Source organism: Salvelinus sp. IW2-2015, unplaced genomic scaffold, assembly GCF_002910315.2.
Source record: "Salvelinus sp. IW2-2015 unplaced genomic scaffold, ASM291031v2 Un_scaffold1749, whole genome shotgun sequence".
NCBI lineage: Eukaryota > Metazoa > Chordata > Actinopteri > Salmoniformes > Salmonidae > Salvelinus > Salvelinus sp. IW2-2015.
In genome coordinates, this window is record NW_019943131.1 from 182,144 (window position 1) to 200,761 (window position 18,618).

At 40.1% G+C, this 18,618-nt stretch overlaps 1 protein-coding gene across 2 annotated transcripts; it reads left to right on the forward strand.

Moving 5' to 3' along the window:
* Positions 1–1,409: 1,409 nt before the first annotated feature.
* On the forward strand, positions 1,410–18,371 carry LOC112071867 (single-minded homolog 1-A-like). 2 transcript variants are annotated; one of them, XM_024139297.2, is made up of 12 exons: positions 1,410–1,850; positions 3,478–4,005; positions 8,094–8,176; positions 8,550–8,639; positions 8,849–8,957; positions 9,075–9,160; positions 9,699–9,898; positions 11,244–11,350; positions 11,929–12,076; positions 14,915–15,080; positions 15,332–15,731; positions 16,381–18,371. In XM_024139297.2, the coding sequence occupies exons 2-12, from the start codon at positions 3,831–3,833 to the stop codon at positions 17,175–17,177; spliced, it is 2,361 nt and encodes a 786-aa protein (XP_023995065.1). In that variant the 5' UTR covers positions 1,410–1,850; positions 3,478–3,830; the 3' UTR covers positions 17,178–18,371. The 2 variants fall into 2 exon arrangements, with proteins under 2 accessions (XP_023995065.1, XP_023995066.1); XM_024139298.1 differs by lacking the exons at positions 1,410–1,850; positions 3,478–4,005; positions 8,094–8,176 and having other exon boundaries at positions 8,575–8,639; positions 8,853–8,957.
* The last annotated feature ends 247 nt before the right edge of the window (positions 18,372–18,618 follow it).

Consider the following 18,618-nt stretch of genomic DNA (forward strand, 5'->3'; position numbering starts at 1 on the left):
TTTTCTATGCCTCAGTCGCCGCAGGTGGATTTCGCATTAACAACTGGACACCCGTAACCAAAGCCATGAGATATGTCAATCCAGGACGAGGATAAAATATAAAAGATATAGGCGGTCAGAATTAATTTGGGCCTCAAATGTGTGTGTGTTTGAGAGAGAGAGAGAGAGAGAGAGAGAGAGAGAGAGAGAGAGAGAGAGAGAGAGAGAGAGAGAGAGAGAGAAAGCCAAGGGAGGGAGAGAGAGAGTGGATATGACTAAAAAATTATGTGTTCAGAATAATTTGCTGCTATTTTTTCTCAATTGCCACTTTCTTGATTATAAGCAAAATATACAACTCGACTTTCCTATTATTACATTTGAGTAATTTAGCAAACGCTTTTATCCAGAGCGACTTACAGTAAGTGCATTCATCTTAAGGTACCTGTAAGGTAGCTGTATGACAACCATAACAGTCATAGTCCATTATTGCTTGCAATACTGAACACGTGGACTGCTGTTAACAGCAGAAGCCCGGAGCGGTAGCCTTTTTCAAGACCAAGACATCGATTGCATGGTATAATAAAAAACTATCACGTTTCGCAATAAATAAACAAACTGATGCTTTGTGATCCAACTGAAAATAATCACTGCGGTGACGGTCAGGTTTTGTATTAAAAACCGACATCACCGATATAGAGTCCCAAATTAACTAAATAATATACATAAATCTGAATGTATTAACCAATAATATGATTTCTGTAGGCTACACTGTAAAACTACAACAACATAAACATGTTGCCAATGTAAGGACCATGTGACAAAACGTTTTAAATGTGATTTTAGGTCTGAMACATAAATAGCCTATAGGCCTATTGAAATATAACTTTTGAACGAATAATAAAAACGTTCATTTATACCCATATTATTTAATTCAAGTGAACTAATACTCTTAAATGTGTGTAATAGGCTAAGTAATAACTTCAGATAAAACATGCCACAAGATCGGCATTATATCGCTCCATGCAATCAAAGATAAACAAACCCCCCCAAAATTACAACAGAAAATGTTAGTGGTAGCCAAAGCAATTGTAAAAATATCGCGTCAGTAATGTCTTGGTTATTGGCGTGTAATTGATGTGTTATATTAAACTCGTTGGGCATAGCACAGCTTGATACAACAACAAAAAACGTACTATGCGGGGAAAGGAGACAATTTGATTTATTCGAGTAATTATAACCAGATCTCAAACGAAGCAAGCAGGGCACTCTAAAAAAAAAAAAAAAGACTGTAGGCCTGCCTATATGTGCATTGGTGCGGTTCAGAGCGCCTCATGGTTGATTTAGCTATGTAAAACCGACTACATGTAGCCTATCATTCCCCAATGGATAGCCCATTAAGTTTAGCTGTGTGATGAGCGCATATGCTACAGCTATCGCCAGACAAAACAGTGACGTCCGTCCAGTTTCCTCCAGGTTGAGCTCTCTCTGGGTCAGAAGTGAACGTTTCACACAAATCCTACTTTCACTACGGTCTCGTGTGTGTTTCTTTCAAGAATGTCCAATGAGAAAGTCGGCCTCGATGTCTTGCTACCCAATAAGAACGCCAGTGGCAGTGGGCTGGTCCTGAGCAGCTCGAGAGCGAGATTGAGATAGTTTGGAGACGAGGTCTGGACATGAATTCCACTCCTCTAGCGTCCCTAATTTAGAGAAGTGTATGCAGTGAGGGGTCTGTGCGCCTTTCCACGTGGAATTCCGATAGGAGCTGGGACTGAACTAACTGGCTCGAGTGGTGAACTCGGTTCAGGACAGGTGGAATCCCCTGCGGGCATCGCGAGCGTAGTGAAGGTTATGAGATCTTTTCATTCTCCGAGGTAAGTAGAAAACATCGAAGAAATGTAGGCTATATATTTCCACATGCTATAGGCTTGGTCATTATAGTAGTATTCTCATTCGTTTGTGTATGGTTTATTATTATATGTGATTTGTTTTCGATTACTGTTATTATTAGGCTATTATTATTATGATTATGATTTGATGTTGTTGTTGTTATTATTAAAATATGCACTGTAAAAAGTAGGCTAATTAGTTCCGTTAAAAAAATAAAGGTTTTGTGGGAACCCGTTGCCTAGAACCATTCSAGTAACCCAACTCAAAGTATGTCAGTGTTTAAAGTAATAAAGTGACATCAGCACCCATATGGTTATCTTTTTAAGTTGTAAATACTTAACTGTTTTTGTGTTTTCTGATCTTTTTGACACTAAATTGAATTATGTATTCTGAACTATAACAATTGAAGTAACTTGAACATGAATATTTGTTGTAGTGAACAGAAAAATGTAGGGTCCCTTTTACTTCAATTAGTAACCTTCCTCCCAGGTTTTTGTTCTAGTGTAAGTAGTAAGTAGTTCTGATTAGTCATTTTCAGTGGTCGTGTCTTAAGGTTCAACATTGTTTTCTGTATTTGACRATTTGTCATTTGAACCCACCTTAAGCAGACATTGTTGAGCACGGTGCTCACTCCTCTATAACTGCAGGTAGAACTGTAAACATTACAGAATGCTGCATTAGCCTCTGTCATTGTGAGTGGTGCACAAYCTGACCTTGTTGATGGTGGGAAAGACTTGTCTCATTATTGAACATCAATTTGCCTGACTGTTGTGATATCCATTCATCATGATCAATTACACTTCATAGCACAACAAACTGCTTAATACTCTTTTAGAAACACCTTTCTTTGTTCAAACATGCATAGAACATTGTGTAAAAGTATCATGAAGTCTAAAAACGTTGAATTACCCACAATCCTCTAAAAACAGAGCCACATAGCACTATTACCTATTCATAACTTAATCCTTTGATATCAGCACAACACATTTTAATCTAGTGTCTGACTACTACTTTATTATGTTAAAGTAAAGATGTAAAACATTATAGAATCAAGTAAGAACAACGTATTTAATACATGTTAGATATACTTTAAAATATTAAGTCATCTAACTTGTAAAAACTCAATATTTTTAGATTAGCAGAACACAAATAAATAAAGTATATATATTATTAATAATAAATTATTTAATTAATAAAGTATAAGTATATATATTTACTCAATAATCACCTTTTTGTTAACAGTACTCAAAACCTTATTAAGTGGTACGAGATCGTATTGCCCTCTGAGTTAGTACCACTTTTATGATTTGAGTTCTACTRATCATTGAAGATGTTTGAGTAGCCACTACTCAATTTATGTAATGAGTTAGTCAGTTACTTTTTACAGTCTATGAGCAAACAACCACATTAAAGCCATAATAAAGCCACATTGTCACATGCATAACGCATAATTAAATCCATATATTAATTTGACTATGATAGCCTAAACGTTTTTGTTTGAAACTTAAGGTATGCGTTTTGGGATGAAAATTCATTTTTACTTGTCGATTAACAAGATATTGGTAGGCCTATAATGATATTATGGCGTGTGTTATGCACTTTGTTTTTCAGGGCATGGAGGAATGCCAGTCTTGGCAGTTTACACCGTGGACAGGCCTCTTCCCATTCTAAGTGAGAATTAATGGCGTGTGCGTTCAAGAAATTCTCCACACAAGACTAACACGGGATATCAAATTATCCATTCGGCGCTTGGTTCGGTGAAGGAATTCGGGAATTTTCTGAAGTGCATTGGATTCAGTTTGTAACTGAGAAGTGTCGCATGTTTTAGTTGAAAAATAAAAGCCAAAACCATGACAAATAAACAAAACGGAAATCTGTAATCGTTTTTTGATGGACCGATATGTGAGTAAAGTAATGATATAGCCTAACATTTAACAAAAGGAGGGAGAGAGAGAGAACACACAATGAAGGAGAAATCCAAAACTGCCGCAAGGACTAGACGAGAAAAGGAGAACAGCGAATTTTATGAACTGGCCAAAATGTTGCCTTTACCCTCGGCTATCACGTCGCAGCTGGACAAAGCCTCTATAATACGACTGACAACAAGTTATCTGAAGATGCGAATTGTCTTTCCTCAGGGTATGTATATTTTCAGATTCAACAATTCACATTTCTTTTATATGCAATTTGCCATTCATAGGCTAGGCYATAGGCCTATATGTATTTGTATTTATCTTTATAGCATATCTCTTATCTGGATTCTTAGTTTTGATTTTATTTATTCACCTGCATTGGCATACTGATTACGGTATTATAATTGTATAGCCTAATGTGTTTATTATGTATAGGCATATCCACATTAACATAGCGTTATAGCCTATTGCAGCTGATAATACCGTCCTGTAATGATAATACTATAAATCTATTTTGATGACACCTGGTAGCTGCTGCATTAATTGACTGGTGCAGTCATTGTTGATGTTGTTATCTTATTAGCCTGTCCCATGTCTTTTGAGCTATAGATATTGCTACAATACCGCTACAGAATAGGCTAGTGTGTAATTTCATACTTGCGTGCGTGTGCCGTGTGCGAGCCGTGTGCGGGCGCATGCGAATGATAATCGTGCATCCCTGTCTCGGCGCGCACACGTTTACGCCATTTTCGGGGTCAGAGAATCGAAAGGCGTAGGTAAGGAAGGCGATTAGCCACAATCTTCCCCCGGTTTCAACAGGCTGCTTTGCTGCGTGACAGAGAACAAGCCGCACCAATTACATAAAACGCCCAGCGTGCCACTGGCCGACCTCAGGCTCGAAACAGAGCCCTGTGATTGAGCGGGAGTAATTGATCCACTCAAGCCGCTTTTGCTTTTTCCGGATAAAGAATGGAATATATGAACTCCGGAAAATTGCTGAAGATATAGGGTGTGGTAAAGAATAGCATATAGGCTACACATGTGGATCTATTGGCTATTTAGGCCTGCACTGCAGGTTTTTATCTTTGCCATAAAGTTTCTCACTTTGGGGTTTAGGTAAACTCATGACAAATGCAAGGAATTACGATTTTTCAATAAGCAGGCCTATAGTTTAGGCCTATTGCGTCAGCCATATCATGACAGTGTTATGGCAGATCAGCTAAACTGAAYGGACACTTCACGTAGACAATCACAGGTGCACGTTGCAAGAAATCACAAGGTAGACTACTTAGACGTGATGATAAACAGTAGCAGATATGACTGATTACTTTTAAAACTCTGCCAGCAGTTTAAAACCAATTCAGGATCGGTGGGTCCCCTGCGGGATGGTTGAGCTAACGTACGCTAATGCGATTAGCATGAGGTTGTAAGTAACAATAACATTTCCCAGGACATAGACATATCTGATATTGGCAGAAAGCATAMATTCTTGTTAATCTAACTGCACTGTCCAATTTACAGTAGCTATTACAGTGAAATAATACCATGCTATTGTCTGAGGAGAATGCACAGTTTTGAACATGAAAAGTTATTAATAAACAAATTAGGCACATTTGGGCAGTCTTGATACAACTTTTTTTMACAGAAATGCAATGGTTCACTGGATCAGTCTAAAACTTTGCACAAACCCTGCTGCCATCTAGTGTCCMAAATCTAAATTGCAACTGGGCTGGAATAATACATTATGACCTTTTGCATTTCAAAGATGATGGTGCAGCAAAAAAACATCTAAGAAATGGTWGTTTTTTTCTTTGTATTATCTTTTACCAGATCTAACGTGTTATATTCTCCTACATTCCTTTCACATTTCCACAAACTTCAAGTGTTTCCTTTCAAATGGTACCAAGAATATGCATATCCTTGCTTCGGCGACTGAGCTACAGGCAGTTAGTTATATTTGGGTATGTCATTTTAGAGGTTTTAACTTGTGAATAGCACGTTTTATAATGCTAGTACATTTTATGACATATAGCCTAGGCTACTGATACAAAAACTAACGCCCTAATTTGGAATRCTTTCTCTGGGCTATTGGAAACAATATGAACGTTTGTGTTTGCATTAACCTATCAGCCGTTATGTTTTATAAATCACTGATTCTTGCTCATTAGAATAATCATTAATATATTTTATTTTGATTGTGCCCAAGTAGGCCTAATTGTGCACATCATAATCAATTATTGTGTATATTGTCTATATAAGACACATGCCATTGAAATGGACAAATTTAGCCTATAGCCTATTTGATCATCATTTGTTACTATATTTGACTACCATTACGAAAATATATTTTTTTCTGCGGTTTGATGGAAGTTATCAATTCCTTGTAGCAAACGTAAGCCTATATGAAATTTAGATAAAATAGCAGCAAGAAAATGTATTTCGCACTATGATTTACATCAATAGGCTATACGCATTTTTAAAAAGGCCTGTATTGAAATGGAAATGTTTTGGTATTGACACTAGGCGTCCGTTATTTATTTATTTTTTATTTCACCTTTATTTAACCAGGTAGGCCAGTTGAGAACAAGTTCTCATTTACAACTGCGAATTATGAAGAGAAAAAAAATACAATACGCCTAAATAAAAAAGTCTAACAGTCTAAAACAAAAGAAAACCAAAAAGACGTTGTCGGCTCAAACTAATAGTCAATGGTCAACAAAGGCAATGGCCTATTTGTGTATGCCTACTTGCAGCCACTGTTGGGCTAATGTGTTAACAATTTGTAATGGGTTAGGCTATTGTAACTGGTTAAACCGTCCAAGTACAGCTTGTCTGAAACCTCGTAAGCATCTGAAAAATACCCTAGAGCAGAGACGAGAGATGTTAAGTTTCTCTGTCACATCGCCTATACGCTATTTGTTTGGGCACTTGRCGTCAGTTAGACAGTACTTCAAACGCCGGGTGCATCTATTCTTTGCCTATTATATTATAAGACACGTAGACCTGATGATTCACATTGAATCCGACTTCGCTTCGTGAATACATCAGACAAATTAGTTTAAGCTGCACTCATTGTGACCCCTGTGGTAGGTGAGTTGAAGTGTGAGCAAAGCACAGCTCGAGCCATGATTGCAGCGGCTAGTTGAATATGGCGCGCGTCTGTCAGAAAAGACATCCAGACAGGCCTACATAACAGAATATAATATCTTATATAATCCTATATAGATTCATGTGAAATCATAAGCATACAATATTAATATTACATAYAAATGTTTTAACAGTTTCAAAATTAATCACATTAATTGATGCATGTGTTTTGCGGTCATTGTCATTGTGCATTTTCGAATATGTGTCCACGCAGAATGCCTACTTTCGATTGGTCAAGTATGGAAGTGAAATTAACCRATATCTAAAAAGAGAAGTTCTTGCAAAAAGTGGTGTAATTGCGAAAATATCAAATACGTATTATGTAATGTATAAAGGAACTACGTATAACCGGTTATACCCTCCTCGTCCATTAGGCTACTCTGCATGTCTGCGTCAAGCTCAATGTAAACCAACGCTGCAATGCTGTTGGCAGAGGATGAGGTTACTTTGCATGCTTGCAGAATGTAAAATAATTTCTCCACAGCAGCTGGGCTCATTTGACTACTAAACAAATAAGGAGATTAACCGTTCAAGAAGCTATTTCAAATGTTGACCAAATAATTTGTGTATTTTTTGTTGAGCTGTGTAAACGCAAATTAATCGTTTGGACAATATTGAAATGTGAAATGGTGATGGATTATTCGAGTTTTTACTCAGACCCTGATTGATTTTGTAGGCTATGATTAGCATGTTTTTCTATAGCCAAGAAGAGCCGCTTCGTGTTATGTTGTTTCATGTTCAATGGATTTGCAGTTTTGATATTAGGCTATTTGCTTAATTTCGATCGATTTTTGCCGCATTTTCTTCATCGTACTTTTACACAAATAGCTATGTATTATTAATAATATGATGAATATATCAAGGATACTGGCACAATAAACGCCATAATAAAGATGCATTGTCACATGCGTTATGTGTATTATTGCACGACTATGGTTTACCTAGGGAAAAGTAGCCTAGCTGATAGGCTTTGTTGGCGGCAGGTAGCCATAGTGGTTAAGAGTGTTTAGGCCAGTAACAGTAAAGGTCGCTGGTTTGAATCTCCGAGCGGACTAGGTGAAACATGTGCCGTTGAGCAAGGCACTTAACCCTAATTGCTCCTGTAAATCGCTCTGGATACGAGCTAAATGACTCAAATGTAAATGTTGGCGTTGCGCTTTGTTTCAGGTTTGGGTGAGGCTTGGGGTCACACGAGTCGAACGAGATCTTTGGACAATGTAGGACGTGAGCTGGGATCCCACCTTCTCCAGGTAATTTGGAAAGTTTAGCCTATTCATTTATTGGCAAAATCACTGCAAAATATAATTATTTAAATAGCCTACTGATAATGAAAAAATACTTCTTAAGATGTAGACATGTTACATTTGAGTTGATTTGATAGGTGGGACCYCACATACTGCAGGTAATTTAGAAAGCTTAGGCTACTAATATAATTTTATAAAATCATAGACAATTATGTACAATATTATATATTATACTAAACATGAAAATAATAATTCTTAAGCTTTATAGGCCTACCTAGCCATCTTAAGTTACATTTCGTATTTGAAATAACATGCGGTGAGTGCTTTTGAATGAATATTACAGTTGATCTGTGCATTAATTCACTCCTTTTTTCGACAGACACTGGATGGCTTCATCTTTGTTGTGGCGCCGGATGGAAAGATCATGTACATCTCCGAGACTGCATCAGTCCATTTGGGACTCTCTCAGGTCTGCACCTGGTCCTATTCACTTATTTAGTGTTTTAGTTTTTTCAAGTTTTAGGGAGTGGAGTCTTTTAGGCTAGTATTTGTGCCTATACCATTTGCACTAAGAGCGCGTGATATGTTTAAAACGTTATTCGTGTTAGATATTATGGAATCATGTTTGAATTGTTTGAGTGATTAATAACATTTAATTACCGAGGTAATTCTTAACAGGTAGAGTTGACCGGGAACAGTATTTACGAATATGTCCACCCCGCCGACCACGACGAAATGACCGCAGTCCTGACACCACATCAGCCGTACCACTCGCATTTCGTTCAAGGTAGGCTAGGCCTATATGAATACAGTAGGCCCAATTCGGAGAGAATGAAACCACATCTCGAATTCATTTTTGTACGTTGGATAAATTGACTACTATATTTTCTGTCTTCTCTCCCAGAATACGAGATGGAGCGCTCTTTCTTCTTGAGGATGAAATGCGTGCTGGCGAAGAGAAACGCTGGCCTCACCAGCGGTGGATATAAGGTAGACAATTAATATATGGAAGTAGGCCTATATATTGTTGTCTGAAAAATGATATCGATGTTGCATAAAAATGTTATTGATTTAATAGACAATTGACGCCAAATTGATTTGCGCGTTATTACGCGTAACGCTAGGCCTACGGATAGGTTATGGAAATGTTCAAATATTTTCAGTACTAAAAGCTTCGAACACACGGACAGTGACATTGCATTTTGGTACACCAGAACTATGTTAATCTCCAACGAAACACTGCGTTTGCCTTACAGCATTGCGTTGCAGAGGCAGTTGCAGTGCGTTGGGTATGGTGCATGCGTTGGATTTATCGAATTTATGCGTCAAACTGTATGCGTAGACGGCTTGACAGATATGGTAGCAGAAGGTGAATGTTGAAACTGTTGTTCTATTTCGCGCAAAWACACTGTCGGTGTGTTCGAAGCGACAGCATAGGCGCATGCAATTAAAAAGACAGCGGACCTTTTTTTCAACAACAATGTTATGAGTAGCAAGGGTTGTCTAATTTCCCTATCAACCACACCAGGTAATTCACTGCAGCGGTTACCTGAAGATCCGTCAGTACAGCCTGGACATGTCGCCTTTCGACGGCTGCTACCAGAACGTGGGCCTKGTGGCGGTGGGACACTCTTTGCCTCCCAGCGCTGTGACGGAGATTAAGCTGCACAGCAACATGTTCATGTTCAGAGCCAGCCTCGACATGAAACTAATCTTCCTCGACTCGAGGTAGGCCTACAGCAAAACATACACAAAAAACATGGGATTAAGCCTATGATAGATATGGAGGAAAATAATTTAATAACATAGGCGTAGAGCAGGTGTTTTGATGAGCCAGCCATTGCATAAAAGGGCTCAAGTTYTTTTAAATGTWGTATTTTTTTCTTCTTTTCCCGCTAGTTCTCTGACAGTTGTTACATTAGTATTAAGTCCACAACTTAATGTCATAAAAACAGTATCAAATTCACTAACATGAAATGCCACAATATATTACATTATGATTTCTTTTACAATGTCTTATTGAATCTAAAAACTGAAGTGTTTTATTGTCTTAAAATGGAGTTCTGGACCAACTGTGGTCCAATTTAGCGAATGTTCTGTTCCTTGGCATGAAAACAAGTTTGGATCAAATAGAACTCTAAGCATATATTGATACATGGAGGGAGAACAGTGTAATATATATTGATTGTGGAGGGAGAAAGTGTATATATTGATGTGTGTCAGGAGAACATGTTATATATTGATGTGTGTCAGGAACAGTATATATATTGAAGTGTGGCGGGAGAACAGTTATATATTGATGTGTGGAGGGAGAACAGTGTATATATTGATGTGTGTCAGGAGAACAGTGTATATATTGATGTGTGTCAGGAGAACAGTATTATTATTGAAGTGTGGCGGGAGAACAGTGTATATATTGATGTGTGGAGGGAGAACAGTGTATATATTGATGTGTGGAAGGAGAACAGTGTATATATTGATGTGTGGAGGGAGAACAGTATATATATTGATGTGTGGCGGAGAACAGTGTATATATTGATACATGGAGGGAGAACAGTGTATATATTGATGTGTGGATGGAGAACAGTGTATATATTGATACATGGAGGGAGAACAGTGTATATATTGATGTGTGGATGGAGAACAGTATATATATTGATGTGTGGATGGAGAACAGTATATATATTGATGTATGGAGGGAGAACAGTGTATATATTGATACATGGAGGGAGAACAGTGTATATATTGATGTGTGGATGGAGAACAGTGTATAATTGATACATGGAGGGAGAAACAGTGTATTATTGATACATGGAGGGAGAACAGTGTTTATTGATGTGTGGATGGAGAACAGTGTATATATTGATACATGGAGGGAGAACAGTGTATATATTGATACGTGGAGGGAGAACAGTGTATATATTGATGTCTGGAGGGAGAACAGTGAGGACATTAATACATGACAGTCTCAGGAAAAAATAAAGCAATGTTATTGCACTGACTTCTGCCATGACTAAAGAGAGAGAGACATTTTTGGGGTTGATGAGTCACTTTGTCCTCCCTCCCTCCCTAGGGTGGCAGAGCTGACAGGTTACGAGCCACAGGACCTCATTGAGAAGACCCTGTACCACCACGTCCATAGCTGTGACACCTTCCACCTACGCTGTGCCCACCACTTGTGTAAGTTAGTTACAGTAGGTTTGGCCCTGCCTCGTCACACTCTACATTTTACTTTACTGTACTTTAGGCTACTTTACTGTACTTTAGGCTACTTTACTGTACKTTAGGTTACTTTACTGTACTCTAGGCTACTTTACTGTACTTTAGTAGTCAAACACATTTCTGAAATACATAAATTTTATCACAAAGATTTCAATGAGTGAACAAAGGATAAAACTACAAAATACACAAGATAGTAAATGTGATAAAACACAGAATGTCTTGGCACTAGACATTGATCTCTACACACACACCACAACAATCATTGGTAACCAAGTGTCTCAGACTAGAATAGCCGATGTCTCCTGTAAATGTTCAGATGGTTCTTCATGTTGAATCGTCTGAAACATCCACAGCATGAGGTCCTTATAACCCACCGCCACAACAGTAATCAATGGAACACCCCTACCGCACTCTTCCTACATTGTTATTGTGTKTGCTACTTTAGAATGACCCATTATAGGTCAAAACAATCTAAACTAAGATGTCTCTTCCTCTCTTCTCTCCTCTTCTCCTCTCCTCTCCTTTGATCCTCACAGTGCTGGTGAAGGGCCAGGTGACCACTAAGTATTACCGTTTCCTAGCCAAACAGGGGGGCTGGGTGTGGGTGCAGAGCTATGCCACTATCGTCCACAACAGCCGCTCCTCCAGACCCCACTGCATTGTCAGCGTCAACTACGTCCTGACGTGAGACTCATTCAATTCAATTCTCTTTCTGAACTGCATCATAATCTGAACCTGGGGAAAAGCGACATTGAGATTCTGAACTTAATGAAAGGTGCTATATAAAGTAAATCTATTACTATTATTATTATGAGGATGATGATTAATTATTATTATTATTATTTTTAATTTAATTCAATTCAATTTGACTATTACTATTATGATGACGATGATGATGATAATAACGATGATGATGATAATGATAATGATGATTATTATTAGAAATTCAATTCAATTTGACTATTACTATGACGATGATTATTAATAATAATATTAATAATAATAATGAATTCAATTCAATTCAATTTGACTTTATTAATCCCCTAGAGGCAATTAAGATGGCATTGTCAGAGCAGAAGCAACAAACAATTACATACATAAACATTTAAAAAACTCTACATACAAAACATGACCTTCTCGTGGACCAAGGTAATAGTGAAATACCAACAAACTTAGTTCATGACCCCAGCTACACTGATAGTGGGTAGGGCTGTGTGTACCTCTCACATTCACAGTTCATTCCCTTTATGGCCTATCTGCACTACTACACCTTACTTTACACAGATATCGAACATTTGTATTTTTTTCAGGTAGATGTGTGTCAAGAGAGCCCAGATGTGATAAGACCTTTTGAGAACAGTAAGATAAACATTGGGGGTAAAAACCTACTTTCAGAATTGACCTGGTGTCTGAGGAAAGAAAATCTATACCACAGTGAACTGGAAATCAATAGCCATCTCATGTTGGATGTTCCTTGTTAGGTTTGGTTGATCCAGACATAGCTCTTTAATCTCTTCTCTGCTCTCTGTGTGTGGTGTGTGGTGTGTGTGTGTGTGTGTGTGTGTGTGTGTGTGTGTGTGTGTGTGTGTGCTGTGTGTGTGTGTGGTGTGTGTGTGTGTGTGTGTGTTGTGTGTGTGTGTGTGTGTGTGTGTGTGTGTATGTGCCTGTCGTGTGCGTGTTTAGGCCGTCTGCCGGTCCACTCTTGTGTAATTACTATTGTGTATTGACCTCAACCTCCAACACACTCACAAACATGACTCAATATGGAATCAGGCTTCTCTAGTGTGTTCATACTACATGTATAGCTTATAATCAGAAGTAAACATGTTTTGAATGAATTCCACTCTGTGAGATACAGTACATCCCCGGTAAATACACACCAAGTACTGTTCAAATACTGCTGAATTTGACAATACATACTAAAGAGCAGCTAAGCCATCCCGTCACCATAACCTAAGCATTTTAATCCATTAGCTTCCATCATGTCATTAATAAATCATGATTCGGAGGTGGAGAGCCGCTGGCATATTTCAGATGGGAGTTAGTCTGACTTTGACCGACAGGTGGAATTCAGCTAACACAGCTGAGTTTGCACTAAAGCCTATAGCAGCGCTGATGGCTCGAACACAAGTCACAGAGAGGACACATATAATGCAGAACAAGTCACCACTACTGTACCTGCAAGAGCCAATAACCATGTCTGTGTTCCAATTGTCACCCTCTTCTCTCTCTMTMTATATATAGTGAACTACTTTTGAGTAGGGCGCATAGGTCTCTGGTCAAAAGTAGTGCACTATATAGGGAATAGAGTGCATAGGGCTCTGGTCAAAAGTAGTGCACTATATAGGGAATAGAGTGTCATTTGGGACGCACACTATGTCGCACAAAACACTGACTATCCAAATATTTCCTTTCAATCGTATGGTGTCACACACATAAAGAACGGGTCATATTTAGAAACATGTTATAGTGACTGGTTGACTGAGGTCAGAGACAGGGCACAGGGGTTTCAAATGCCACGGGCTGGTATATCTTACTGCTGATGTGGTAAGTTAAAAATAGGGCGGTGTTTGCAGAGCGTCTGACACAGGAACCGTTTCATGGTATTGACGTCTGATAGAGTTCAGGGAAAGGACAGTGGGTTAGAATGATAAAGGTGGCGTATATATTATCTTATATGTACATAATGAATAGTCAATGTTGGGAGAAATGTATTCAATCTAGGGGGCGGTGTGTGTGTGTATGGTGTGCATGAGGTGTGCATGTGGTGTGCGTGCGGTGCGTGTATGGTGTGTGCGGTGTGTGTATGGTGTCTGTGTGTGGTGTGTGTGCGTGCGGTGTGTGTGTGTGTGGTGTGCGTGCGTGCATGCGGTGTGTGTATGGTATGTGTGCGGTGTGTGTATGGGTACACTTTGACTTCAAGAGAATGTAAACTGAGACTAAGGAGTAGATTAACGATAAGCATGGTGTTGACGTTATGGGAATGGTTGTAATTCGTGTGTGCGTGTAAGAGTGTGTGTGCGAGTGTGTGTGTTCTACCAATGTTTGTGCCATAGCATTGAATCATTAACTTTGCTTAGGGTGTCTGTTGTGTTTCTCATAGTGAAAAACAGGAGTGCTAATCTCCCAACCTAGTTTATTTTACATCATATTTTCATTTCTAACAGTCATCACATTTATGCATTACAATACTCAAAAGAAAGTGTTCGTGAATTATGTCTCACTCACTATCAAAAGTAAATATTGTCAGACTTTGGTGTTTACATTGGAGTAATTACTTGTAGTACGTCATATTATATATTGCCATAACTTCTGTGAAATAAGATGTTTTAAATGTGCTCACTACACGTCAAGTCATACCTCTCAGTGAAAGCCTGATGAAGTTCTATTGACCGAAACATTGGTTGAAAAATTAATTCAATAGTATGTGGAGCATTCAGGATTACTAGTGTGCTGGAGTTTCTTCTATCTTCAAATGTGCTCAATACAAAATGGCGCTCTTCTGTGTGTCTGTGTGTGTAGAGATACTGAATATAAGGGAATACAGCTGTCCTTGGACCAGATGACCCCTAGCAAGCCAGCGTTCTCCTACATCAGCCCTCCGAGCACTACAGACGAGAGGAAGGGCACCAAGCCCTGTGTAACACACACCAAGGCCAAAGTCAGAGTGTCCCCCTATCCACAGCAGGTAAGACACTTGGTACCTCTGTGGTGTACTTGTTCCCTAGCATAGTAATAAGAAGAGCATCTGTTTCTCTCTCCTGTAGACCCCAAACTCCCATGCTCTCTTAGTCACACAGCCTCGTTGTGTTGTGTTGTCTTGTAATCAATATAATGTGTCTTTAAGCCAAACGTCACAGAATATTGAGATGTCGTAAAGCCATCTTTTACTAATTTAATATATAGTTTAAACCTCAAATATTTTCTCTTTTCCTACAGTTTTCAGCCTTTCACCCAGAGCGTTCCGAGTCCGACCAGGACAGCCAATGGGGAGGTAGCCCGCTGACAGACTCTGCCTCGCCTCAGCTGCTTGACCAAGGGGAGGGAGCGGAGGGCGGTGCCTGCGCCTACAGACTCTACCCCGACTCCGGCTCCCTGTGCTACGGCCTGGCCCTCTCCGAGGAGGACCTAACGCACACCCACACCCCCGCCCAGCCTCACATCCCCGCCTGCGACCGTGGTGCCCGTTGCCAAGCTGGTCGTTACTTCTTGGGCGCTGCTCCCCAGTCTGGACGAGAGGCCTGGTGGGATGCCACACGCTCTGTCCTCTCCCTGCCCAAGTCGTCTCTGGAGAACGGCGAGGGCTACGACCTCACTTCCTATCACAGCCTGGTACAAGGTAAGGCGCTAGGGTGACGGCCTCCACCATCTGGARATATGGGTTGTGTCCCAAATGACACCCTATTCCCTATGTGGTGAACTTTAGGCCCCATAGGGCCCCGGTCAAAAGTAGTGCACTATATAGAGAATAGAGTACCATTTGGGATGCAACCATACAAATCCAACTTTTCCCTGGTAGCTTGTTTACCAAATGGACCGTGGACATTATGGTCCATGCAAAGTTGTTTCTTGCCAGTATGCCGATTGTTACCATCTGTTGTGCAATAATTGCCCACTGTTGAATCCAAGTTATTTCACATACATACTTTCATGTACTCAAACAGAAAGACAACTCCCAATGGTGCTGCTGCCAAGGAATGCACTGTCTATTAGGGATTTACAAGACATGATCAGTTCTATGCATATTATCAAATGTCATTTCATGTAGATGGATAAATAAATCTGTCAGTATATTACAAAATGCTATTCTTCACTCCAGTCATATTTCAAGTTTGTATTAATAGCCACATAGCGGTCATAGGCAATGGGTATTACATAAATATGCAGTAAAATCATGAACCGTGAAAATCATAGCGATATGTCCTTTTGGGTTGGGGCTAGTATTATTACATCAATGTGGAGACTTGTGGTGCCATTTTGTGTAACAGGAAGGGGCCACTGGGACGAGGAGAGCGTGGTCAGCTCGCCTGAAGGGGGCGGCGGCTCCACCAGCGACTCGGGTGAACGTTACCGCAGCAGCACTGGCGGCGACCATTTCCAGGCGAGCCCTCAGGAGCCCAGCAAGATGGAAACACTGATCCGTGTCACGCAGCAGATGATCAAGGAGGAGGAGAGCCGCCTGCAGCTGCACAAAGGGCCCCTGGACGCCCTGGGCCCAGTGGGGGGTCTCTCCAACAAGAGCCACAGACCCTGCTCCTTCACCCCCTCCTCCCTGCCCCTCCTCCAGACTGCCATGCCCGGCGTCGTGTGTCGTGGCCCGGGAGTCGCCGACGGCATCAACCTCACCCTCACCTCCGAGCGCCTCCATCACTGCAACGACGGTGGAAATGTTTTGGGTTCCCACGACAACGACGACAAAAACACGGCCAGCCCGGCCTCTCTGTCGCGCCTCAGCAGCCCCAGCTCCGACGGGATCCCCAGGTCGGGCCTGTCCGTCTCCAAAGACTACCTGCAGAGTCAGACAGATGTCTCGCCCCACCACCACCCCCCAGTGCAGCAGGGGAGCCCTCTGCTCTACCCTGCCCAGGAGAGGCAGCACCTGGACAGGCACGCGGCCTACGCCCTGACTGGCTACTCCCTGGACCACCTGTACGACGCGGAGAGCCTGAGGAGCTACTCTGGGCTGGCAGGAGCCCAGTACGGCATGCTGCCCCACATGAGGATGCAGGCCGACCAGATACAAGGACACAAGGGCACATCRGTGATTATCACCAATGGGAGCTGACCGTACATGACTGACATAAAGACAGACCAATCCTAGCATCTCATTGAAGGAGTAAATGTGGGACTTACAAACTTACTCCTCATACAATAGGGTCTGATCCGATTTTAGTGTCAAGATATTCCCCATAACACAGGTCTTCTCTGTCACACTTCACTGAGCCCAATAGAGTCCAATAGAGCCCAGACCCAGCAAGCAAAATAGTTGCAATAATGTCAGGCTGGCAGCTTTTGTTATGCCTTAGTCAGGTTGTATACTGATTATAAAAGAACATTGTTTCAATGTCTTTTTACTGACCAGAAAAATACATCTTTAACTGTTTGTAATCTGGTTACCTGATGACATAGCAAACAAAATATGACATCCTTCCCATATGTCTTGATGTTATTATCATAAAAAAAAAGGTTTAACTGTAATCTGCCATCTCTACAACAACAACAAAAAATGTTTACAACCAGAAACTGACGTCATTATGACGTTCCATGCCAAATTTTGCCCTCTGGGTAATTTAATTCCTCCCCTTGCATTGAACTGAGATGCTGTGGAAAGGCTATTCAAGTTTTCAGTGAGTGTCCAGCTTGGTTAAAGATAAACCCAATGTTTTAGTYCCAACATAGTGTAACGCACCAGTAACTAGGCCTACCGAAATGATCATTTCCCAAGGTAGTAGACAATGTGCAATTCCATTACATGACCTCAAACCTGATAAAGCATTGTGTAACTTCCTCACAAAAACTTCAATGGAGGGTAAAAGTAGTTCTTTATAAAAATACTCATGTTTTTCTGTACTTAATTGTCAACATGTTGAATATTTATTTTCTTCTCAATTAAATGTCATGTTTAATGTCAAAGTAGAACATTTGGTGGCAGGGTTGCTTTAGTTTCAATGTTGGCATTATCTGTGCATCCCATTTGCCAAATTTCCCTCTCTTAGTAGAAGTCTTAAGGCGTGACAACAACAAAGTTTATCACTTTAAACTTCTGGTGCTTCATCATGTGTTTCAAATTGAAAAAATTATATTGTTATGTTCACTTTTCTTACCCCAAAAAATATGTAAAGTATCTCTTGTGTAACTTTATTTATGATGTAAATATGTTCAGAAATTGCTTTCTTTTTTGGACAACAGGTCGTAAGTGTATCTATTAACTGGGGATAAAAAATATTTTGATTCTAAATACAGGTGCAATCAAACCCTCTTTGATGTCTTTGTTTTATTCTGGGCTGTAATGTGTTGGGGGACTCGGTTTGATCAAACTGGGGTGGATACAAGAGGGAAAAAGAACACTTTGAGAACACAAGCCATCACGGCATCACAATGCCGTTGTGACTCACTTTAACTTTAAAATGTTATTGCCTTTTTTCTCACATGTAAGACAGTTCCAGCAGTATAAGTACTTGCATATGTAAACACTTTGACCTTACCTTAGCAGTAATAGTCCTGCC